This window comes from Salminus brasiliensis, chromosome 6, assembly GCF_030463535.1.
Source record: "Salminus brasiliensis chromosome 6, fSalBra1.hap2, whole genome shotgun sequence".
NCBI classification, from domain to species: Eukaryota; Metazoa; Chordata; class Actinopteri; order Characiformes; family Bryconidae; genus Salminus; species Salminus brasiliensis.
The window spans coordinates 21,488,340-21,514,781 of NC_132883.1; the positions used below are offsets into that span (position 1 = coordinate 21,488,340).

The window sequence follows — 26,442 nt, forward strand, 5'->3', positions numbered from 1 at the left end:
CCTATCCTGGCTCAGCAATAATAGAAGTATCTGGCCTGGCAGTGGGGGATCAGCCAGAGCCAGCTATGTAATGCTTTGAAGGGCTGACTAATGGAGGAATATTGCATTCTTAGCTTTTAAGATCTTTGTCTGTCTGTTAGCTTATGCTTGAGACATCACAGGACCCTCACTGAGGTAAACGCAGAGACGTCTTGCAGTGGCTCTATCTGGATCAGGCTTTGTTGAAATGGAGAGCAATCAAGGACAGAAAGTTATGGCCATGGAATTTACTTTTGATTTACTCAGAACTATTTAATCTAAACTTATTGTAATATTACTGTTTTATTATTATTATTATTATTATTATTATTATATAGCCCCTATTACTCAACTGTAGTAAAAAAAAAGAAGGAATACAAGTGAACTTTGGATTGAATTATGATGTTAAAAAGGGAACAGCACACTTCCTCTGTTGGTCAGGAAACGCCCTCTGTTGGTCACTATAGCAAACTACAACAATAACACATTAACATGCATGCACAGGTTTTTTTGCTTTTCATCACATAACAAATACACAGTATTTTACAAGTAAATAGAGACACAAAAATAGGTGGAAATAAATAAACAAATATCTGGTTCAGCAGATCTAGTGATTGTTCAAATTTTTCAAATCAGAATAAGGACAAAGTGATCTCAGTGAGTGTGGCATGATTGTTGGTGTCAAAAGGCCTGGTTTAAGTATTTCTAGAACTTCTGATCCCCTGGGAGTTTCCCCCTGGGAGTGGTACAATAAAGAAAACAACCGACGGTGAGTGGTAGTTTTGTGGACAGAAACTCCTTATTGACGAGAGAGGTCAACGAAGAATGACCGGACTGGTTCGAGCTGGCAAAAAGGCTGCTTGCAGCATGCTGTCAGACATGAGAATGAGTGTCAGGAAATCAGTTCTTCATTCTATATAGTTTACATTCGCTCTTACCAAAACAAATAAAAAACAGTTATTTCTACCTCCGTCACCCTTTTCATTTGTTTGATACCAAATAACCTCTAGAGGTACTCCCATCACACTGAGCTGCTGAATATTCTCTTGGCTGTGGGCTTTAGTAAACCATCCCACCACAAATGGACTCCAAAGAAGTTGTAGAAACACCTCAATAGCAATATCAGCGGAAACAAATGCTCCTCAGCTCACTTTCGGGTGTCATATCAAAGGGTGTGCACACTTGAGTACATATGATATTTTTATATTTTGATTAGAATGAATACATTTGGAATAAAGCACAAATGTCTAAAAACCACTGGGACCTATTTGGGTAGATAGTTGTCACAAAATACGAACTCAATTTATTGTAGAATAAGTCTGAAAGTATTAAAACAATGAAGAAGGTGAACAGGGTGTGCAGACTTTCCAGCTTGACTGTACAAAATATATATATTTTTATTATTATTATTATTTTTCAAGACAGATCTATCATTTATTTACCATAAGACTCCAAATAAAAACATCTCAACGTACTGTTATGTCTCTATGTCACCTACCATAGCCTTTGTTACCACGTTTCCATGCACATTCAAATAAAGAGATAAGACTTAAGATTTATAGCTGATAAACCTTGATTCCAACCATGATTTATTGATACAAAAACATGTCAATGATGTGCTCTCTCTCTCTCACACACACACACACATACATACACACATGCACGTGTGAATGCAAGCGCACCTATACTCCTGACGTCTAACCAATAAACTGGCATTTGCAGAAACATTAACAGATCACACGTGAAGGTAAGCTTACACACTCATGCACATGGGCAGGCGCATGCACACACACACTGTCTTATACACTCACACGCACACACACACACACAGAGCCCCGGTTGTCAATTATTAAACGAACATGATACTGTGTGGAGAGAGCTCACACTAGCAGTAGCCATTTTACCTAGAGACATCAGAGTTCTCCACTATTCTGTCTAATCGGGTATTCCCCATTTGTGCGGGACTCTTTTCCTGATGCCCAGCTAACCTCTGACCTGCACGGGACCCTTCCTAATGGACCCAGGTAAAGCCTCCATATGTCTATAAGCTGTCTGTATCGGACCTTCTGTCCAGCTCCTATGACGTGGAAACTACTGTTTACCTCTTGAGGCCAGGATAGGGGATACCTTGGTTTGAAAGTTATGAGGAATCTGATCTTGTACGCTTGCAGAGATGTTGCTTTCGTGGTAGCACTGAATCACTATGTCAAGTCAACAAGCCTTCTTTCCTTTGTCCTGTAATTTGTACAAAGATGGTTAAAAAAGCTGACTTCTTCAGCCTCAACAAAATGCACTGGTCCTTTTAATGTAGATTTGTAGAAATCAAGCAGGACAAGTCTGATTAAACTTTGGAACCATGAGGATGTAAGTATTATGACTTTATAGCTGTGTGTCTTTGTGGTGTCATAATAGACATCATACAATAAACCCAATTCAAAACAAAAACATTATATTAAACCCCTTCAGTCAATAAAAGAAAATGCATTCGTTGAATAATAATAATAACTGGAAGAAGTAAAATCCTGCCTTCATTCATCTAAACTATGTTTTTTTACTTGCTCAATTTAATATCTTAAAAATAATTGATTTATATGCTCGGGTGACCATATTTTGTTGTCAAAAAAGAGGACACTGGGGACACACGGGTATCCACCGCAGTTAGAATGTCAGGGTTGGAGGGGGGGTATCAAGTAGGCCTAAGTTCTAGGCTAAACTGAAAGGAGATGATCTGGTCATGCAGGCTGTTAAGACTATTTATTGGTCTTGCTAAATGAGTAAGTGTTTATATATATGAATGTACATTAGCATACTGTTGCTGCATGGTCCAGGAGGTATTTCCACCCTCACACACACACACATTGCCCTGGTCCAACAAATTAGGCCTACCTGAAACCCCCAGCCGCAGAGTCTTAACTACGGTGGAGACCCATAGCATTTGAATCAAATATTTTTTGGGATGATGAGCAGCACACAATCAAACAGGTGTGACTGGTACTGTGTGCCTGTGTGCAGTAGTTATGTGGGTTGTGTACTGTGTGTGCGCAGTTCACTTTCCATATAAGTCACAGTGGAAGGCAGGAAACTTAATGAGCCGTGCAGGTTGAAGTAGAGCACCGCTGACTCTCCACCTGAATTAATCAGCCCTGTGTCTCCGTCACTGCAGAGTGGAAAAAAAGGATCAAGGATATCTGCTTTAATAGCGACCACTTTTACACTTTTCTCACAGTATATTTCTGGATATTTCAGGCTGATGTCCTCAGGTTATCTAAATAACCTTAGGGCTGTTATCAATGTTCAACGATTAAGGCCTCAGCTCTGCTTCTACTGTTGTTTTTAGCTAGTGAGCATACTTTTGTCCATTTTGAGAAATAACAGTATACGGTTGCAACTCCATTTGAGATTACCTAGCAACTCAATGGATGATTTTTGCAGTTGGCACAATGCCAACTGAGGTGGGGTATGTACATTAGCCCAAGTTCTTCCTTTTTATCTCAGTCAATCCACCAAACATCCCTGATGATCCAGTAACGCCCCCAGCCGGACCCTCAGGAGTTCAGGAACCTCCTCAGCCGCCTGGCACCAGAGCTCCTCTGGCCCGTCCCTCTGGCCTGCCAGCATACGACTCAGTGAGTATCGTGACCACAGGGCCGCTCAATGACACGGACAGCATCCACGCTGGTCATCCAGTGACAGATGGCGACAGCATTCAGACCACTCATCCAGCATACGACACAGACAGCACCCAAACAGCCCACCTCACTTGCGACACAGACAGCAACCGGACCCTAAACCCAGCGTACGACACGGACAGCACCCGTGCCCTGCACCCCGCCTACGTCCTGGAGCAAATGTCAGCAGAGGTGGGAGCAGGGCCGGCTGGAGCAGAAGCTACCAGCAGCAGTAATGCAGTGAGCCCCTCTGAAGAGCCTCCACCCTACAGCCCACCGGATCCCAAACTGGCCTACCTCATCTACCCCCCTCCACTGCCCCACTACCCCAACCAGCCGGTTATAGCCTGCCAGCCGGGAGCCAATCCTCCTGCCTTTTACCAGCCTTCCTTTATGCCGCCTTCCACCTACCCCCCCTATGCTATAGTAAGAGCCTTTACTATTTATGTTTTTTCTGCACTGGACAAAAATGTAGACAGTAGTTGCTAATACACATTTTCCATTTTATCAGGGTTTATCAGCTTTCCACACTGTAATTTACTGACTGTAGCTCATCTGCTGCTGCACAATTTGTCAGCCACCTTCTACCCCAGGGGTTCCCAATCTCAGACCAGGGGATTACCTCGTATAGCACAACTGGAAACAGGCCACCATATGACCAATGCCGACCATTATATAGATTATTTTCAGAGGTGGACTGTCCTCAGCACAGCATTGCTATATTTCCATGATCAATAAGCTCTGTGGTCAGAACCTGACCATAGACCAAGGATAGCTCCCATGAATTGCTTTACAGTTTACAGTTGCCAGTAGCTGATGTTCCTTTCTGTGTCTCAGTACATGAATGGTCCACCGCTGGTTGAGGAGCAGCCACCTTTACCCAAAGACTACCTAGTGGAGTCTCTACTAGTGACCATCTTCTGCTGTCTAATGAGCGGCTTGGTTGCGCTCATGTACTCTTACGAAGTAAGTAATGCAGCATATCCTCAGTGCTGTTAAGTGCAGGTGCTGTTGTAATTTCACCAGCTGTAATTACTCTGTTGTTGCAGACCCGAGCAGCACTGGCCCGGGGAGATATCCGCGAGGGAGAGAGGGCTTCGCAGAAAGCCCGTCTGCTGGTGATGTTCAGTCTAATGTTCGGAGTCTTTGTGTTTGTGGGCTGGATCATCTATGTGGTCATAGTCGTTTGTGCGTAGTTGAGCAAACGTGCGAGATATGGATCCGTTTGCATTGAAGGCCTGCTTCAGTTTTAGAGTGCAGTCGCATATGCTGAGGAAACATCAGAGAGGCAAAGAGGACAGATTTGAAAAGTCGATTGCCTCTCTAGTTTTATTTATAAAAGAATGTGAAACCTCTTGTGCTCATTAGTGAGTCACTTTCTTACTGTTTCAATTGAATCGCTGTGTCTGAACTGTACTGTACAGTAGTTTTCTGCCTTAATAACAGGTAATTGTTATTAATCAGTGTTCCTTGAAAAGTGAAAGGATGTATATTTATATATAGTGGACAAACTTAAAATCAATCTTATTTTCAATAAATATTTTTGGATGAAGAGTTAATATTCATAAGTTATAAAAATATAGTCTTAACCTCCTAAAACTCAGACTTTTGCTTGGTGTGCATTTTCAATTTCTCCTATTTGGGATTAGTAGGACCTAAAAAAAAAAAACAACAATGTTTAAATGAGGCCAAAAGGGTCAAAGGTTTCAAAAATGAAGTATCCTGGACCAAAGAAGTACAAATGTAATGTCCCCATATGAGGACGCATAGTCTCAAGAGGTTAAGATTCACAGCTTACAAACGCCAGCATTTTCTATTAGTATTCTTTCTGCTACTTTATCAGTATGACCTAACTGTGTATTTTTCTTATGATCAGACAAATCTAGTTTTCAAACATAGTTTTCTATAAGTATAGTCATCTGAGATGCACCTTTCTACATAATATGAATAAATGACTGTACAGTGTTTGTGTATGAATAAATATGAATCCATGGTAACCAAATGACTCATCAATACAGATTATTTTTATTACATTCCGTAAAGCTTTTGTGTTTTCTCTCCACATGGCATAGGGAGCAGGCAATAAATATAAGTGGAGAGAAAGGCAACAGGGTAAACAAAAAAAACAAAAAAAACAAAAAAAACAACAAGTGACAGTAGTTGACCAACAGAGGGCGTGAATTAGCAGCACAGCACACAGGCACCAACGGCTCTCTCCATCTAATATATCCAACAGACTATATCAACATATCTGAGTAACTAGGAAGCAGCCACGGATGCATTATAATGTATCTATGAAGGCAGAGAGGACAATGAGCTTCTTCATCTGGATCTTTGGCCACAAAAACAAGCATCAAATACAAAATCAAACACGATAATGCAAACTGAATCACAAATATGGTACTCATAGAAATAACTATTTTTAAATGTGTTGAAGGTAACAAATATACATTATTGGACAACAAATCTTCAAATGTTTAACTGATGGCATAAATGAATCACTGAGACTGAAATAAAATCATTCAGAGTAGTTCATTCTGGAGAAACACTTGGTTCAGAAATAGTTAACACCAATTTGCCTCTGATCTGGAGAATTTTTGCTGAGTGACTGAAAAAAAAAACTGGAGAGTCATCAGGGCTTACAGAGTGTTAAATAAACAATAACCACTGACATAAATACATATATGTATTTTATATGTAATGCGAATGATAGGTAAATCCAAAACAATGTTTTTTTGACAGTATTTGGGAGTAGAGAGGGTAAAGGGCCTTGCTAAAGGGCCCAACAGTAGCAGCTTGCCCAGCCTGGGAATCGAACCCACAACCTTGTTATCAACAGCCCGGCACTCTAACCGCTGAGCCACCACTGTCCCTTTTCCTTTTAGCTTTCACAACCATCTTGTTTAATAACTTTCTGTGATGTAGCCGTGAAGAGGCTCTGATTCCTGTCAACATTGTGAACAATTCTAACAAGACAAGTTCTCCATACAACACCGCATTTCACATCGAACCACTCTGAATGACTTTGTTTACTGATCTGAATGACTGAATTATGCAGAAATGAAATAATGGTAAATAGTGAAAACTGGTGAAAAACCCCTTTAAAAAGAAAGAAAGCTAAAGCCATGATGTTACGACCGAGTTTGTTGGGGCTTTAATGTGAGCACTGGTCGTATATTCATCAGACAAAACATTGGTGGCCACTTGGCCACCTGTACAACGTTAGCTCAGAGCTACAGAGCCATCTGCTGGACAGTAAACGTCTTGTAGGAGCACAGTTACGTTTAGTGTAGTCCGCCAGGATGTGTGCTCATCGCTCTACTTCAGTTCAGTCTACTTTAATCGCCATGTACAACTCACCTGCACCAGCTGCCTGTTGCTGCTATAGAAATGGTGCATAGTAAACCTAAGATAGACACCTTATTACACAGCATCGCTGTCATGCAAAAACCTTAAAAAATAGCAACAGTACAGGAGAAGGAAAAAAGAATGAATTGGTCCATTCATTCATTCATTCATCATTAAGCACATGACAAAACAGAGCTACAGGGTTTTTGCTTGACAGTGACGATAGTAAATGAACAAATAAAACAAATGAATCAATTAAATAAAATGGAATGTGGCTAAATACACTGCAAAACATCTACACCACAACACATGTATTTACTGTAAAAAAAAAAAAGAGCTTTCCTTAACAGTAAGATAGGTTCAGGCTGCATGCTGACATTGAGCATAACATTTGACATCTTTGCTCATGGCTACTTGGCATCTTTGCTGAAGACAATGGAAAGATCATCTTTGTGTCTCGCTTGTATATTCACCAGCAAAATAAGACACATTTCAACAACCATGCATTTCCCAGAACGTCAAACTTCACACACACACACACACACACACGCACACTTCCCCTCTCTGCACCCTGCTGCTGATTCTGCTCTGCATAAGCTCAGCTGCTGAACTGTACAGTTTTCTAAAGACATCAGCATGGAATGGACCCAGTTTGCCAAAAGCTTTGTAGTACTTAAATCAACTTAACTGGCAAAGAGAGCATTTAATGCGATGTTTTTACCAAGAGGCTTTTGGGAAATTCAGCCCTGACAGTCTTCTCCCGAGGTTTTCAATGTGCACTTCCTCATTAAAGGAGCTGTGATTTTCTGTTTGCTTGGTTAATGCCTTAGCCAGTCTGCCATGCTTGCTACTGGGAGCGCATCATGATTATGAGCTTATAGGTAATGTTATACATTAGTTTCAAGTTAAAAAGGACAATGACATATACACAGTCTTCCCCTTATTCCAACTGTAGTCCATCAGCCAAGGCATCAAGGAGGTCGGAACCTGTACCCAGAGGTTGAGAAGCATCCTGATCAAGCTTAACTGGTACAGATCAATATGAAAACCCGACCCAAACCCGCTCCGAGTAAGTGTGTGGTGATTTGGGCGTGCAGTGTTCATGTATGCTTATTGGTGGGACTTAAGCTTCCATTACTTGTTAGCTCCATTAGCCTTGTAACTTCATTTGGGATAAGGAGGAAATTGCGTAAATTTGAGATTTCCTTAAATAAAATTTTTACTTCGGATTCTCAGCTACCTACCCTACCCTACCACAAGCTTCCGCTCTAACTATCCACAACATAGACATTGCCCTCTTTTTCACAGCAACCCTGCTCTTCCTCAGTCTCAGGGGACTCACAGACTTCTCTTTGTCTAACACTGAAAACAATTGAAAAATGTGCTTTGAATTTACATGAGACAGACCGCTGCACATAAGGAAAATGTTACTTCAGCACAATTCTTGACAACAATGAGCCAATTTAGGGGTAGCAATTGTTATGGTGTATCATATTGTATTTGTGTACGACCACTTGTCACATTTTAATCATGTGAATTCAAAGCAACACTTTTTTTTCAGTGTAAGCAAGCCCAACGCTCCCTCACTTCAATGGGATCTAGCTTTATTTCAAAGTACTGAGACAAAATGTAAGAGATATTTTGAACAGCATTAGGGAGCGTAATGAGCACTGAAACTAATACGATTTCAGATGATTTGCTGGGACTGCACTGAGTGGGATTAACACTCGCTACATTCTGTGAGGAAATGTTGAGGCTATAGAAGATAAGAGAGGCTCTGGCAGATGTTGTAGAATGCTGAGTCACCAAACAGTGCAAACAGACAAGCAATGAGACATCATAACATTCAGTTCTGGTTAGCGGACGAAGTTTAAAGTGGACTAAGCTGGAGGGGAAGAAGTAAAGCGTAGCTGCAGAAGGTGAAAAGGAGGACTTCAATTCATTGGCAGGCACATATGTACATCAGCATCTGGAGGTTTCGAATTCAAGCGTTTAGGTAGTGAGCTAACTACCTAAGAATATTCCAAGAATATTCAGGTGAGTGAAGTGATCGTACTGGGACGTGGCTATGTTGAAATCTATCAGAGACAACCCAAGAGAGGGTCAGAAAGTCAGCTTATTTTGTCTGAACAGTTTGTTTGGTACAATAAACTCTGACTGGCTTGTGGTGTCGCAATATCATTAGGATGGGACGAAATGTCCTAAACTACAAGCTTTTCCAGAGCGGTTTAATTTTATGGCTGCAGAGAGTCAGTAAACTAAAAAAAAAAAAAACCTGATCAAAACCTCAGAGTACTAAGTTCTTAGTCAGACGTATGAAACTAAGTCCATGTCTGAATAATAACATGTTAGTGCATGTGATTGAGCATTGATGAATGCATCTATCTAGAGTTTTTTAGCTTAAAAGCTCCAGGTATGTGACAGGCACCTTCCCTTTCTGATTTCCTCTTTCTCCAATCAGCCAATCAGAGTCCATTCCTGGCACCGTGTATACTGTAATGAGCTGGATAAATACAAAAAAGAACAGAAAATAGAAGACTGAGAACAAATTATAAAAATGTTAAGTCTTATACTGTCAATATACTGGAAAGCGATGCACTGAATTTATATTATTCAAATATGTCAATAAAACATATTGCCAGTAGATTTAACAGCATCAGTAGGTAAACTATAGTGTATAGTGTATTACATTCAATGTCCTAAATATTTACATTAATAAATACAATTCTGCACAATTTGCAGACTTGTGAGTACTATTTCTTTCTCAGAATCTCAAAAGCTCTCCTCACCTCGTCTGCCAGGAGCGAGAGTTCACTGGTGTCAGCCGCATCATAGTCATACAGGACTTTAGCTTTGCGCGTACCGCTAGCAGGTGGCTGCACCTCCTCAATCTGAAGGGCCTCCGTCTCAGGGCTCAAAGAGTTTATGGGCACAGTAGAGGAAGGGTCACCAGAAGAGCTTCTGACTGACCTGGGGTTCACGACAAACGAGTTTGGGTACCTTCTGAAAGAGAGAGAAAAATATGATGTTAGAAATCACGAAAAAGAAATTGAACTCACCACCGCTTGACCCAGTAACTCTTTTCTTAGGCATACTCACACATCTCCATTAGCACTGTGAGCATTAAGGAAAAGCAAAAATGTCATAAATTACATACATATAGAAAGTCTCTTGTATGTTTTATTTGTAATTCTCTGTCTCTGTATCATAATACAATATGCAGATTCCTCACCTAGACAGTTCTTTCTGTAGCTCTTGCATAAAGTGGTGACACTGGCTGTAATAGGTGGCCTGGGCTTCCACAAACTCATGTAGGCATCGCAAGTGGTTCACCTGAGTACACAAACACTGTGAGGTTATCACTGTTCAATTAAGAATACATTCAGAGAAATATAAAATTCTGACATGAAACAATAAAAGAGCACATTTTGAACTGTCCTTTAAGCATTATTTCTTAAATCAAAGTTAAGACTATGAATTGGCTGGAGTTTCTTATTTTTTTCAATTGCTTTCACTTGAAACAGCCCTGTAAACTGACCTTTTTTAACCTTTATAACTCTAACTTGTTCAAATTATTGTCTTTAGTTAAGTAATAATTGTGAATGCAGAACAGTAACAGGAGGATACACACAGTCACACAGAAAATACACAGTCTGCACAATTATGGTGAATACAATAATTACACAAGAGCATGTGCAACCTGGAATGTTTAAGCTGTAAGGTTTTGCAAGGTATTGTGGGAACTGTAGTGGGTTTAGGAGTACTGCTATGGGAACAATGGTCTTCTTGTCTGAGCCCTCTGCCCCCGCCTCATTCTCTCTCGTCTCACTGCTGCACGTAAAGAGAATGACTTACATGTACAATAGTTTTTTTTATCTCTCTTTAGTCCGATATTTCTTACTGTTCTGTTTAGATTTGGAATGATTGAAAGTAAACAAGTACTTTAGCGAACTCTTAACATCTTATTTCAACTCATATAATCATGGTGGATTGGATGAGGACGGTGTGTTGGCAACAGTTTCCTTCAGCTTTAGTAACACACTACAGACTATACCAACTACCCCCCATTGTACCGTATTTGTACTGAACCGTGAAGTCTAAACCACAGTGTGAACCCAGCTGTGACTTCTGTATACCATCACACCCCTATGAAATGGTCATGGTTTTGCATAAATAAATGATTAAGATGTAAACAGAAAGTGGTTTGGTGTGAAACTAACAGAAAGTCATAACTGTTTACAGTGGTGGTGATGCTTCTAAAAGCTTCATCAATTAAACCCATTATGTGAAATGGTTAGAAAATCTTCATCTGAGACATATTTGATATTTTTTAATACATGTGATAAAAATACTGTGATACCATGATAAACTTATCTGATATCTGATTGCAGCCCTAGTGAAAACAGGCTCCACCACAAAGCCCGTTTTCCATGTAAGTGATCAGCGAATCATGGAAAGCATGATCAAACATTCAACACAGGTTAACAAAGGTTTGCAGGCTTTCCCTTTCAGCCAAGCCCCGACTGTCAGGTGTGTTACGTGGATTAAGGTGGAAGGTTACAGGATGTAAACATGACTCACATGTGTGCTACTAATACCCTCCAGAAGCAGCCTTGTGACCTCAGCCTGTCGGTCAAATTCTGTCTGGGCCACTCGGAGCTCCTGCTCTGCCTGCCGAAAAAACACACAGGTGCAATTTTAAGACTCACAGTATGGAAAATAGTTATATGTGTCAAAATTCCATATTTACACAGAAAAACAATAAGAAATACAATTTACTAGAAATCAGTTTGCAGATCTCTGCTCAAATGAGCTGAAATGAAATTAACCAATAGCGGAGATTAGTCTAGAGATGAGTCTAGGTCAGGTTTTGAGGACAGTTAAGACAGTGTACTTCAGCAATGGTCATTTGTCATTTGAACAGGAAATCGGTCTGAAAATCATTACCTGCTCTCATTTCTACTCTATATTTATCAGTTAGTGGGTTCTAGTTAGATTGTTCCTTGGATGGTAATGAAGGTGCTGTAAGGTAAAATAGAACATAGAGAGTAAGGTCAAACTTACCTTCTCTACCTCTTCACTCCAGAGCTGATTGGCAAACATGGGAGAGAAAAAAACACAAAGGGGGATGTCATCACAAAGGAACCTGACATTTAAACACAGATCTATTGACAAAGGCTCTGTTTATGCACACACTGCCCCAGACCAGTTACGACAGTGAAGCCAGTGAACCATCAGTGGAGGAGATGTCACAGTGCAAAATGTCTCTGGCTACATCGCACATAATGTTACAGGGCATAGACCGCTGCTACCACACCAGTCACAACAAGACAGCAGTCATCATCAGAGCTACACCACACAAACCTGAGGCACACAATGCTAATAATCAGCTGATACTTCCCTGGAGGATTTTTGCTGTCATTTAGAGAAGAAATTGTCTGTTATTTATGTTGCCTTGATTGTTCTGCTCTTTTTTTCCTTTCTGAATAAATTCTCACAATTTACCTGTTATTACACAACCACACAATTATTTACATCCTTCAGATCATCAGATCTATATCATCAGTTTGTAGGTCTGTAGTTAACATTAATTTACGTGGATAGACATTACAAAAAATTGGCAATGGCAATTATCTACCATAAATTATTTGACTCGATTCCGTGACCCTTAAAATCAACACTGACCTAAAAACCAAACTAGTTTATGGCTTACTCCTGTAGTTAGCAAATTAGTGTGCTGCTCTCTCAGCCATCACTAACCCAGACAGTCATGGGACCCAGCATGAAGAACTGATACAACCACTAAATACTGTGCAACAGAGCCTGAAAGAATCAGGACTGTCCATCTGTTTAGGGCAGGGGTGGAAAAAAACACAGACACAAACTGTGCTTAAGTGCAAGTATGAGTGCTCGGTCAAAGTCTTGCTCAAGTAAAAGTGGAAGTTCGGAGAACAAACAAATATAATTGCATTAGACATCATAGAAATATAAAAAATAATAAGAAAATAATTATACATAAAATATAGAATGTTTAAAATGAAAGGTTTTCTTTGTTTGCTGGTGCAGCAACTAATCAGAGGTCACTGGTCATCTCACAACAATTTAGAATTTTGTTGTGGCCAGTCTCGTTTTACACTGATATGAATGTGATTAGATGTTTCAATTAAACTATGAATTCAAATGTACAAATATTACTGGCCTTTGGATTTTAACAAGAAAAAATATTTCCTCTCAATTTTAATGTCTATTTTAATTGTAATAATATCTGCAATTCTTCCAAAGTAATACTTAATAATAAAATAATACTTATATAATAACAAAGTACAATAATGATATAATAACAGAAAATAAGGCAGAAAATAATATAATATATAAAATATAACAACAAAGTACAATTATCAAGATTTTCTACTACTGGTTCAGAGCCTTAATTTATTTGAACTATATGAAGTTTAAAATGTTATAATTGTGTTATTGACAGTATATTTGAGGATGTATAACTAGGATATTATTTAAAACCTAAAATAAAACTCAAAACACACAGTGATAAAAAAAAAAACACAGGGAATATAATACAGGTAAGAGGTCACAGAGCTAAATGCTGTATCAGCACAGAACACTGCAAGCTAGCAGACTGACCCTGTTATTACTGCATAGTTGAGATGAAAAAAACAACAACAATAATATCAGTAACACACTACAAGGTGGGACAGCAAAATGTCGGTAAAACACCAGTCTACCTTTCTGGCCTCTGTTTTTTTCAACCAGTCCCTGTAATAAGTATTATTGAGCAGAGTGTGAGTGAGAGGGCAGTGTGTGTGAGTCACTCACAGCTGAGGCGCTGGCAGACAGCACATAATTACGTGGTCTGGTCTCCTGGAAGTCTGGTACTGCCTAGAACCAGAGAGGAGTGCAGCATTATATAACATGAGGGTAAAAGGCAGCAAAGCCCCAAGGCAGCAAGGCAAGGCAATCACGTATGTTGACTGAAATAGATCACCAGTGTCAACATTTCCCTTACCATGTCTCGCCATCCAGAGTAATGTTCAATTCTATCTAAATATCAGAAGTGTGTTGAACTGTTGATTATTAACCCTTAGAAGCTGATACTTTCATTTTGCTATAATAATGAAATATATTTACATAATTACATAATTACATATTTAATTACATTCATGCACCAACATGCGTTGATGGGATCACGTTCAAATTTAACTTGACCGCATGACCACATGAAGCCAGGAGTAAACACACCAGGACATCACTGTGATCAGATTACAATCAGACCACTCTAATGACATTTAGAGGTGGTCAGAGATGGGTCCTGACAGCACTAATGTAAAAGGAATGTGTAATTTTATGGCGGAACAGATGAAGGGGGTTATGGACAGAGTTACCTTCCGATATTTCACTGCAGATATCACAGTCCAATGAAAAACATGTGTATTCCTTGGTGTATTCCTTGGTGTATTCCAAGCAATTTAGAGGATTTCTATTGGTCTATTCATCCACAAACAGGACAGTAAACTCAATAACCCTTCTTGAAACTCAAATCATAATACATTACATATCCAAACAAACTTTTTTCTAGTTCAAGTTTAGAAAAACAGAAATTCTGACAGATTTTCTCCCCTTGTTTTAACTGCCTATGAGCAATTTTTAGTACGTTGCCATGCTTTTGTTACTGTCGGCGATAACTGCAACTTCTAAGGGTTAACATATATGTTCAATGATCCTTCAATAAATATTCAGGTATGAGGATACGTATGCATGCCAGTAGGTTGGGTTGTAAACATATTTGGTGATACTGAGAGAAAAGGATGCATTCACATAAGAATATGTGAACTGTCATGCATCAGTGGACCATGCCCCAAAAAGTTCAAAGATCAGTGTCAATCCCCTTCCATTCAATTGTCTTTGCTGCAATTATCGACTTCGCTGAGTGTTTACAACCACAGCTAGCTTGCTTCTGCTTCCCGTCTGATCTTTAACTTTTATGAGCAAACAAAATAAAGGATGAACCAATATACACATGCTGTAGTGTTTCTTTAACTGTATGTACGGGTCATTGCGTCCAGTATGCAGTCTCATAGAAGTAAGGTTAAACATTCATTGGCCATGGCATGATGGCACTACTGTCATCTATCATATGCTTCAGTTGTGCAGTCACTTGGACTGCTCCCCTGATTTAACTGATGTTCACTTCTTGGCCACTGGGGAAGGATAAGTGGAATAATTAGATCCGGTTTGTCTTAGCAACCATTTACCTGCCATCTGTGTTAAGAGAACCTTGTGGCTGGAGCATAAACACTGCAGCCTCAGGTTACGACCAATTTTCAGTTGAAAGTGAACATGCTTTGGATTACGTAGAAATTGAATTCAGCGCATTAATGAATAAAAAAATCCATCTACCTATTAGGTTCCTATCGTAAAAATGCAATTAGGAAACATGGGAAATCAATATGAAGGAACAGTAACGGGTATTGAAATGAATAAAGCAAGAAAGAGATGCTGACTCGAGAGAGAATTCACCCCAATACTTACTTCTCCCTCACACTGTAAAGGGTGAAACAAAGACAGCAGGTTAGAGCTCAATCAACAGCACAGACTGAGGTCAATACAGAGACCAGAGCAGAGAGAAGAGAGAAGAGCAGAGTAACGAAAAGAGAGAGGAATCAGAGGGAAGAGTATGGAGAAGCCAGAGGAGCTTACAGCTGCTTTGGCCTCTGCTGCTTTGGCCTTTTTCAGCCTGGCTTTACAGGCATCTAGATCCAGCCGCCGGTTCTCCAGGAGCCTTCTCTCTTTCTGTAAGGAGAAGAGGAGAGAAAGAAAGAGGCACAGAGAGAGAGAAATAGTCTTCATTTATATATATATATATATATATATATATATATATATATATATATTTAATATAATATATTTTATATATATATATATATATATATATATATATATATATATCTTTATATCTTTGTATAGACTATATAGATATGACTAAAATTAGTATTCTGTTGCCAAGTCATTTAAAAAAAAATTTGAAAGGCAACACAAGTTGTTTACTTGTTTTTTAGCCAAAGCATATGCTTTGCAGGCTAACTGCACACACCGACATAAAACAAAGGTTTTTTACAGAAAAACTCTTATTTTTCCAAACTACAGTAGCAAAATCATAGTATACAACAGCATTCAAAAGCAGCAGCAGCACCCTCGTAATTGCCTCACTTACATTATTTGTGTCATAACACTGTCACATAATCATAGCATATAATCATAACATTGGCCAGAGCAACAATAAATCAGACGAAGCTGAAAAGTATTAAAGGTACAGAACTATTCCATCTCAATAACGCCTACAAATCATCTAGGGCACAAAGACCCCTAGACTCACTGTTATTGTCCTCCAGTCCCCCTCCAGAAAGTTGCGCAAGGGTGTGAGGAAGCTAATGGACGATGTCTGCAGAAACTCTCGCTCGGCTCCTCCCAGTCTCCTCTGGCAATCACCCACCTGAATCAGGGTACTTCCTACACAACCAGGACAACAGAAGTTAAAGATAATACAACTCACCCATGATACAGTATCCATGTTCCATCACTGATTCTGGTGGGACCCTGGTGGGCATCCACATGTGGGGCTAACATAGGACCCATGAACAAAACCCATTCAGGCCCCACATGGACATGTTATCTGGGTCATGTCAATACTTCAGAACTCTGCCAAGATTTGTTTCCAAGATTAGGATAATACACATACACACACACACATACTTATCTATAAAATAACACTGTGGACCATATTTATAGTATTATGGTTCCAGTTTATTCCAATTACAGCTATAGTTGGTGCCTATGACTTGTCCACAGAACAGATGTACGCTTGATGTATCTTCATAAAGGTATTAAGAGGTTATGAAAGCCATGGCTGATGCATCAAATTGCAGCTGGGGATTTTTATCAGTTTGGTGAGAAACATAAGGCAGTTTAGAATTTCGTAAAAGATAGTTACAGACCTATTCTGAGCTCCTACCATTAAACAACATGCTTGTTATGAGGGTAATCTATAAAATGAAAGCAGGTAATGGAGACGCAAGTAGTGATAGTTGAGTCAGGTGTGAAGATGTAAGAAGAGTACAGTATATTTGCCCTAAACTTACAATCTATGCATTATTTGAAAATAATTCAGATTATTATTAATAATAATTAATAATGGAGCTTTTATTGGTCTATGAGAGATATGCAGAGTTATAAAAGTTACAAAATATAAAAGTTTCAAGGCTTACTGTAGCAATATCATTGTTTACCCCCTTAGTTACTTATGCTTAAGTATTTCTGGTCTACATTCCTGCAGGTTTCCTCTCCAACCCTAATGTAACTCATTCACTTAGCTAATTGAGCACTTCCGAAAGCAGAAATTAGATTGATCAGGTGAGGTCCATTAGGGCTGAAGATCTCCATGAGCAGGGTTGGTCACCACTGCTGTAAGTGGACCATCTTTCTCTGAAGTCCTATTCCTGAAGTGCGCGCCAACTCAGCTGGCACTAGATTTAACATAAAGACAGCATTATGCATGAGTACTGTTTAATTTGTATCTAAACAAGCATATCTGATCTGTACCAAATCTTAACCAGCAGAGTTACGTGGTAAGAGAAACTCTTGAACTCTTTAAGTATCACAATACGTACTCAGAGTACCAAGGAAACAGCTCTAAACTAAAATGGCCCATATTGGCATCTGGTTTCTATAAGAATACGTTGAGGTTTTCCAGATTCTGAAGAGTTATCAATGATGCACACCAAAGCATGGCCTACATTTCCACTGACAGACACTAGAGACCAAACTGAAAGCAACCGCTCAGCCACACATCATTAATGAGCCATTTACTGCTGCTAAGTGCACTTCAGCTTGAAAGAACAGGCAAAACTAATTGAACACCACAGACTGCTTTCTCCATTTCATTTCATTCCATTTAGGTTGTGCTGCATAAGACAATGTAGTCATGCATAAGTGTAACTTATGTTTTCCACTGCTAGAATGACCAGTATATTTCACTTTCCATACAACCTCACAGCATGTCTTTTCACAACCCTTTGCCTTCCTCTTCGAGGAGCAACAGATTATTAGAGGGAGAGTGTAATCTTAAATAACACCATGGCTGTAGGGGTGAAATGTCAGCATAGCCTATCACCAGGCAAAATGTACTCATGATTTAGAATGATCATCTTTCAGCTCTGTGTAATCAGTGCCACTAGAGGCCCTGGCTGGATAAATGCTGGTCAGTGCAAGGCAGCAGAATTGAATGGCATGTGACCTCTGAATAAAGCACTATTGATCCACTGAGCAGCAGAGAGAAAGAGCAGGCAATGAGAGTTACTGCTCTGGCTGTATTCTGACAGCCTGGAGGAAAGAAGCGAGCAGCGGCGACACAAAAATCTATTTGATCACATTCACAAAATCCCACATGCTCTGCTTTTGGTCTGTGTGATAACACTGCACTGAACCAGTCTGTGATATCTTGTCATTTATGTCCTCAATGCACTTCTAATCTATGGTAACTTTCGTACAGTATTAGTTTTGTGCTTGACTGAGTTAATTTTAATCATAAACCTCCTAATTCTGAGGTCAAAATCTGATTTTAAAAATACAGTATGCTCCAAAACCTTAATATTAAGAATTTGAGTAACTGCATTTGAGTGTGGATGTGAGCAGAGCATGAGCGCTTTCTACCATGGGAGAGTCTTTTGTACAGTTTTAAAGTCATTACACCCTTAACACTAATCAATCACAGAATGTATTATAAGTAATAACTAGCTCCATTTAGCAATAGTTTATTTGGGTTCAGCAACTCAGGTAACTACCATTCCAGAGAACACAATGCTCCACAGCTGGGGGCTTTATACCCTCTGAATACCACTCCATTGGCACGCTGACCCATTCTGTTGGCAATCCTTTTCTACAGAGTTAACACAAGCAAAATGTGTACAACTGAATGTCTGTGTCTGCAAAAAGAGCTACTTAAGGTAGCTTAATTTACTAATGTCTATCAGGCATCAACAATGAGGCAATGTAATCAAATATCAGTGAAGCCTTTCATGAACCTTTGTGAAATTTGGAATTTCCTGCTTGGTGTTGCAGTCTGATGCTTCTATTAGTTGCATTAAAACATGCTTCTTTTAAAAATGTTAGCTATGTTTGGCACGTCATTCACTGGGGAGAAAATATCTTGTGTAGTTTACAATTCCTCATTTCACTTTTTAGCTGGAGCTTTATTTACGTTTTTAGTTTTCTCCATGGTTTGAACCCTGTAGCCGCTCTGTACACTATGTAAATGATTCTGGCTGAACAGACCAACAGAAATGCTCTAAATGATGAGTAATAAACAGTTATTTTACACTGGCTTCCATTCAAAGTTAAGACCATTTTTGCCTTCTCCTGTAAAGTCACTATTTTGGAGAGACATGTTTTTCATTGGACAACGGCAATATCAAATCAAGTCCTCCTTAACTCCCACCCAACAAGGTTAGTTAACTTTTAATGACCTTCTGCTTTCACAAGGATGGACTGCACAATCTTTAGCAGTCACTGTTATCCACAGCAACCTATGATGGTAGGTGAGTAGCATGTGAAGTTATGTTAACAATATTTTATTGGGAACGCCTGCTAGTTTGAGCATGTTAGAGAGAGTTAATGTTGTTGAATGCTTTAAGTCAGTGACCATTAGGAACTCTACATGAGTCAAACATTTTTTTTTTTCCTAAAAACATTCCCTATCTTTTAATTCTTCATCACTTCACAACTGAGATGCAGCAGAACAGACGACCAGCGCCTGCAAGCAAAAGGTCATGTGACTGAAATAGAGACAAAGGTGCTATAACATTTACATAAGATGCTTTATAATAATATTCCATAATATAATTATTCACAATAATTCTGCAGATGATACTCATCACCCAGCTGATGACTACGTTCTGTTTATCACATCATGTGACCCAAATGATTCAGAAAAAAACTGTTCCAGCATTTGCATCTGACTTTGATTACCCTATTTTTAGCTTTGTTTGTCGACTCTTACCATAGGGTGTTCCCGGTCCAAACTCTTTGGCTGCCTCAAGCATATACTGCCCCAGTATTTCTCCATTGGTGGCTCGATATGGAACTTTCCTATCAAGTTTTTCATATAGGAATTCCTCAATCCTGGCACCTGGCACAAAAAAACATGATGTCCATTAGGGACAAAAGTCATAACATCCTTCAAACATACAGACACAGTCAGCTAAAGGCACAAAAGGACATTCACACAGCTGCCTCAGAAATGTACAAGATTTCACTCCCTGTACATTATACAACTATACAGTTGCATGCAAAAGTTTGGCCCCCTTGGACAAAACATCTGTTATTGTAATACTTTAAATGAGGAGAAGATGAACATCAGATCTCCAAAAAGGCACAGACTTCAATAAGAAACCTTGTTCAAGCAAGGTTAGTGGGTTATTATTACTTTGTACAATTTTAAAGTGAAAAAAGAAAAGTAGTACCATGCAAACATTTTGGCACCCCAAGAGATTTGAGCTCTCAGAAAACATTTCCTAAGGTCTCCAAATTTAATGAGCTTCTAAAAGCTATGGCTTGTTCACAATCAGCATCAGGAAATGCCAAAAGATATACATTTCCAGACTTTATAAATCCCTCGACTCCTCAAACCTTGTCCCAAAATTCAAATAACTCAATAAAAATTCAAATTAAAATAACTGATGCAGATGAAGCAGGAGAAGGCTAAAAAACAGAGTTTAGAGTGGTGGTGCACTGTTTTACAAATATGGGATCCATGGGAGAGGCATTAGAAGAAGATGCTTGTGTCTGGTGCAACTTCAAGCAGACCAGCAAAGTGTCTTGACACTAGCTACTTAGCTACTCAGGGTGCCCAAACATTTGCATGCCACTGTCTACCACTGCAGAGTGTTGTCTGAATAATGAATAACATTAACATCAGTTACAGATCATCTTTGTTATGAATTATAAATGAAGGTAAAATATTTTAGATTAGTTACAGCATATTTATACTTATATGAGAACATGTCATGTACACATGTATTCTTTGATATATAAAAATTAATACATAAAATAAGTCATTTTAAGAACAAGCACATAAGATAAATCACTGTATGTGCTGTTCCAGTTTTTCTGGTTATAAGCAAATATGATTTTAAAAACGTGTTGGGTGCTGGGCTCAATTTTACAATAATTGGAATGTGATGGAATGAATGTGGTACAAATGTGTAACAGTAATGTGGTCACTTTTTTCTCTAATTAAATTAAAGGTTTTAGACATTCTTGTATCACTTTACAGTAAGGATCAGCCATAACATTAGTACTACTGACAGCTGAAGTGAAAAACCTTGATTATCTTCATCTACAGTGGCATCTGTCAAGGGGTGGGATACATTAGGCAGCAAGTGAACGTTCAGTTCTTGAAAGCTGTTAAAAGCAGAATCTAAGCCACTCTCACAAGGGCCAAACTGGGTCAAACGACTAAGTCAGAACATCTCCAAAACACCAGCCAGGTCATGTGGAGGTTTTCTGGTATGCAGTGGTCAGTGCCAACCAAAAGTGATCCAAGAAAGGACAACCGGTGACAGGATCATGGGCACCTAAGGCTCACTGCTAAGATCCATGGAGGCCCCACCCTACAAATTACAGGACTTAAGGGATCTGCTGCTAACGTCTTGGTGCTAGATACCACAGAACTCCTTCAGAGGTCTTGTGGAGTCCACGCCTTGAATGGGCAGAGCTGTTGTGGCAGCAGAAGGAGGATCTACTCAATATTGGCCATTAGTGCTAATGCTATGGCTGATCAATGTAAACCTACATAATCATTTATTTAAAGACTTTTGCCAACAAGTCTCTTTTGTCATCACGGCTACTGCTCTCAATTTTGATGTCAGAAGGTGTTATGGCAACTAAGGCCTGTTGTTGTATGCCTTTATTAATGATTATGCAGGAAAAGCTCATTTAGTGTCCTATACCCGTACAAATGATACAATCAAGTGTTCTTGAATTGTATTATTTGCATTATATCAGTGTTAAAAGAGAGCTACATTAATTATGTGAAATGTCATGGTTGGTACAGAGTAGTAGGTAACACCGCTGCCCTACACATGGAAGATTAAAAGTAAACAAGACTCCTGATACACATTCGGCCTCAGACAAGACAATGGGAGTCTGAGTGATGAAATCATGCTAAGACATGTCACACACACACATGGGGCCTGATTTACTTCAGCTTTTGCATTTCTAAAAGTGTTGAGCAATACCAGTAAACTCATCACACAGCATTTTGGTTTTCAACCTGGTTTCATTAAAGGTTCTCCTAACATTTTCTAATTCTGCATCTCGGTTAGGTTAGGTTGTGCTTACTTAAAAACTTGGTATGCTCCTTCTCATCCTTCCTAGCTCCTGTTCATTCACCACCAATTCCCACCCACATGTTAGAACCTTATCACATGATGTTCTCAGACAGGGGGCTCCTGACCATGGAGTGCTGAGGCTTTACTGGGGTTTGAACTTATGAGCTCCTCCCTCTCGAGGAGAGCAGACGAATGTGCCACTCTAGACACAAGCGTACAGCATATAATAAAAGAACATACATATACATAAATATACATGGTTTAACAGCTAGAGTGGCACAACTGTCTAAGTGCTTGATCATCAGGAGCTTGTAAGTTTGGACCCATGGTCAGTAGTCTGAGAGTAGGAAGCACTAACCTCCCTGAACCTGTAAACATTAAGTAATATGTGAAATTAGAAATCTGCAGACAGGAACTTGTATTGAACAAATGAAGGATGCAGGAAACCAAGTAGGAATACAACAGTTGCATTGTTGAACTAAATGAGATGCAGATCGGAGAGTTAGGAGAGTGGATTGTGTAATTAGTTACTTTATAAATATTAGGCAATTTAGACATTTTTGCACATGTACTGCTGACGGTAAATCAGACCCGAAGATGGAACAATGTGTTCCAACACAGTGAACATGAACCAGAAGATCAGATATTTCAGGTTTTCATATCTGGAAATCAAATAGTCAACATTCCAAATTCAATAACATGGACTAGGGCTGTCATAAGCAGTTATGCTAGTAATCAAGTAATCTACCAGTTATCTTGGCCATTAGTAAGCGTTTGTTTTTTTTCTTTCATAAAGGGGCCAATCGGTACAAAATGGGCTTCAGAAAAGCAACGTTAAAACTTTTAACTTTTAAAAAGATTTCATTCTAAATCCTTTTAACCAATTCTAGCAGTCAGTTCATCATAATACAACAAAAAGGAGTAAAAGAAAAAAGTAAAATGCATAGAAATGAGTTTTCATAAGGCTCTGTGTCTTACTATAAGAGACACCATCAAGAGAATTTGAAGATTTGCATTATAATGCAAACTGTAGTTTTGTGCAGACTGACAAGCATAGAAATCTAGAATTACTTTTTGAGCCAAGTTTAATTGATTAATCCTGAAGTCTCCTTATGATATGACCAGACAGACAATACTTACAGCAGCACAGACAGTGGAATGTCTGGATGACACAATGTGCTGACTGAGTGCTGGAGTGAAATCAATGTTTACAGAGGTTCCACTTCCTGACAAGAAGTTGTAAGTTTAAAAGTTTGTTAGTCCTCAGACAGGCGTTTGGTGCAGGGTTCTGCCTTGGACACTAACACACTCTATCAGCATTGGTAATGGAACCCCCCAATCAGGACCTTCTACTGGTCTAAACGGTTTAGCTTCCACTTAAACAAAAATGTAACACGTCGTCCTTGGAATAGAATGGATGAAGAGACAGCCCACAGTTTAGTTGGGGCTCTGTTAAAAAGGGGAGATACTTACCAGTGTGGTCAACTGTGGCATGGGGAGGGTTAAAAAGTAAGAGGTTAGAGGTTACTGGCCCTCTCAGACATGCTGTTATAGACACGATAAACTGAAACGCAAAGTAATTTTATCTTTATTCTGAAAACTAGAATCCACCCAAATTAGTGTGATGGTGGATAGGTTGCCTGCAATGCGGGTAGGGTAAGAGACCGCCCATAAAAAAACTATTTCTACTGCCATGTATAGATTAATAATGACAATAATAATATGTTTAGTTCATATAGCACCTTTCTCATACCCAAGCGTTTTACAAGATCAGGCCAACTTAAAGTGAGAAAGTTAACTGAGTTGACTCAACTTAGTTTAGTTACAAGTTCTCCTAACTCACATTATTTACTTCTGCATCTCAGTTTGGTGAACAGTACAGAAATGAGCTGCAGCTAAAATGATCACATGGCGAAAGGCCTTCCTATTGCCAGACTCCTGACCATGAAGTGTTGATGGGATCTGAACTCATGATCTCCTGTCTCTTGACAAGCATTTAGCTGGCTGTACCACTCTAGACATATGAAGTGTTCTACAGATCTGTGTCCAAGAAAGAACGCAAAGGTAAACGTACTCAGAACTGTCTTTTTATGTAGTGCTTTTTTACAGCTCTAGAGTGACACAGTGGTCTGACATGGGGCCCCTGCTCATCGTGTGTGAGGAGATCATGAGTTCAAATTCCAACAAGGGCTGATCGCTCCACTGTGAAAAGACTACCAGTCTCTCATGGTTATAGACCAATTTCTAACCTGCAGAAGGGATATTTATTTAGCAATTTCAACTGCAACTCATTTACTAACATTATTGAGCTAACTCAACTATATACATATTGTTCACTTAGAAATGTGAGTTAGGAGAACCTGAGTTAACTTAAAAAAAAAAGCCCTTACAGTAATCAGTTACTGTATCATTTAATGTTGGTCTGACTGGAATTGTTTTACAGTGTGAGAGCTGAACTTAAATCCACACTTTTGCTTTCACGCACATTTCACAAAGCCAAATGTGCCTAAATTACAAACTACTCACTTGGGTTTGGCTGTAGCAGAACTTCTGTCTGTCTGTAGATTTTCTCAGTCCAGTTCTTGGTGCAGTCAGCTCTGGCGAGCAAGCTCTCAAAGTGAGCGTCCAACTCAGTTTTTTCTGCCTGGCCCAGTTTCTCCTCTGTATACTAGAGAGAAGACACATGGAGTCAGATTATGGACAAATCCGTCTCCTTTCACAGTGATTACAATCAGTCGCATTAGTATGACAACGAAGGACTGATGGCAATTATTGATACTTCCGTTCCTGGCATTTGTTTGAGAGAATTAATCCTCACATGACACTACTGACACAAAGTCCTTTTTTATAACAACATCCGAATATACAGCCGAAAAAATATAGAATAAATATATTATAACATTAAAATGTTAAAAATCACAGGCAAACAAGTGTGTATGACTACTTGTCGTACCACCCAACAAAAACAGCTGCGTGATGCAGAGTCAGTGCTCTATAATAACAGGGCAAACAAGGTAAACAAATGTACAATTTTTTTTTTTTTTTTTTAAAAGCTACTTTTTGGTTAACCTTTTCACTGAATGACTTTTAAAACCCATATGTTGCTGGTTTGTACTGTAGACATATATAAAAAAAAAAAAATTACATTACATACGGGGCCTTTTAAAAGTACTTACATGGGTATACGTTTATTTTTTAATTTATTTGTGTGCATTTAATTATTATTATTATTATTATTATTATTATTATTAGCTTTGCTATAAGATCGCGAAATGTAAACAGTGCTATCGGCCCGTCCCTAAAAGCAACTCATGTGACTGTGAGCCTGAGAGCCCCTCGTCCGTCATTATGAGGTTATTACTATAACCTCTGGCACAGCTGCTCTCGTGATGCCACACGAGTTACAAATGAAAGTGTTGACATCCGCTCCGACATCGAGGACCGACAAGCCGAAATTCGCTTTCATTTTCCGAACCTGTACATCACCAAAACTACATTTCGTGCCACTAATTACTATCTACACAACACAGCCTGGCATTGGTTCTTGTTACTAGTACGTTAGCCAGATCATCAGTGTTGTAACTAGCTAGCTACGTACTAACAACATTATTATGGTGTAAAGCTAACCTGACAGTCTTAACAACAATAATCTGAATCGAATATGAATCGTTTCCGTTTGTATTAGATGAGATCTAGCTAACACAGTGCCAGTGGTGTTGTGGAGGGTTAGCAGGCTAACGTTACAGCAGTCCGGCCGCTGCATCCAGTCTGTAACGGGCGAGGAGGACTGATGTGTTGCAGAATGGGGAGAATGAGGAGTTACCCACCTGCACTGCCCGGGAAAAGAACACTCCGGCATCACAGGCAAGTTTCTTCACACTAAAATCCATCGTGTGCTCGAAAACAACATCAATAAAAAAAGCTTCTGAAGCTCCTCAGAGGCCAGAGTGAGATAACAGGCAGAGCCCTCAGACGGAGCTGGCTGTGTGTGTGTGTGTGGGGGGGGGGGG

The 26,442-nt window shown here is 39.3% G+C and overlaps 2 protein-coding genes across 3 annotated transcripts; one reads left to right on the plus strand and one right to left on the minus strand.

The window, feature by feature from the left end:
• Positions 1-1,894: 1,894 nt before the first annotated feature.
• Positions 1,895-5,665, plus strand: LOC140557509 (uncharacterized). Its single transcript, XM_072681991.1, has 4 exons — positions 1,895-2,042; positions 3,514-4,112; positions 4,524-4,652; positions 4,736-5,665. Exons 1-4 carry the CDS (start codon positions 2,033-2,035, stop codon positions 4,880-4,882), a joined length of 885 nt encoding a protein of 294 aa, XP_072538092.1. The 5' UTR covers positions 1,895-2,032; the 3' UTR covers positions 4,883-5,665.
• Positions 5,666-5,688: 23 nt separating this feature from the next.
• sh3glb2a (SH3-domain GRB2-like endophilin B2a) lies at positions 5,689-26,428 on the minus strand. 2 transcript variants are annotated; one of them, XM_072681989.1, is made up of 12 exons: positions 26,260-26,428; positions 24,959-25,100; positions 20,101-20,229; positions 16,423-16,556; positions 15,747-15,839; positions 13,866-13,928; positions 12,099-12,122; positions 11,616-11,705; positions 10,267-10,367; positions 10,134-10,148; positions 9,824-10,037; positions 5,689-9,537 (listed from the first exon to the last, which is right to left on the minus strand). In XM_072681989.1, the coding sequence occupies exons 1-12, from the start codon at positions 26,320-26,322 to the stop codon at positions 9,430-9,432; spliced, it is 1,176 nt and encodes a 391-aa protein (XP_072538090.1). In that variant the 5' UTR covers positions 26,323-26,428; the 3' UTR covers positions 5,689-9,429. The 2 variants fall into 2 exon arrangements, with proteins under 2 accessions (XP_072538090.1, XP_072538091.1); XM_072681990.1 differs by lacking the exon at positions 10,134-10,148.
• Positions 26,429-26,442: the final 14 nt, after the last annotated feature.

What these genes read in the sequence shown, in the direction of transcription:
- sh3glb2a (XM_072681989.1), bottom strand. Translation starts at nt 26,322, where the DNA reads ATGGATTTTAGTGTGAAGAAACTTGCCTGTGATGCCGGAGTGTTCTTT. An exon ending in TCTTTTCCCGGGCAGTGCAG is followed by an intron (nt 25,101 to 26,259) that starts GTGGGTAACTCC and finishes TCTTCTCTCTAG; the next exon opens with TATACAGAGGAGAAACTGGG. An exon ending in TGGACCGGGAACACCCTATG is followed by an intron (nt 16,557 to 20,100) that starts GTAAGAGTCGAC and finishes CTGGTTGTGTAG; the next exon opens with GAAGTACCCTGATTCAGGTG.
- LOC140557509 (XM_072681991.1), top strand. An exon ending in CCTACCCCCCCTATGCTATA is followed by an intron (nt 4,113 to 4,523) that starts GTAAGAGCCTTT and finishes TCTGTGTCTCAG; the next exon opens with TACATGAATGGTCCACCGCT. An exon ending in CGCTCATGTACTCTTACGAA is followed by an intron (nt 4,653 to 4,735) that starts GTAAGTAATGCA and finishes CTGTTGTTGCAG; the next exon opens with ACCCGAGCAGCACTGGCCCG.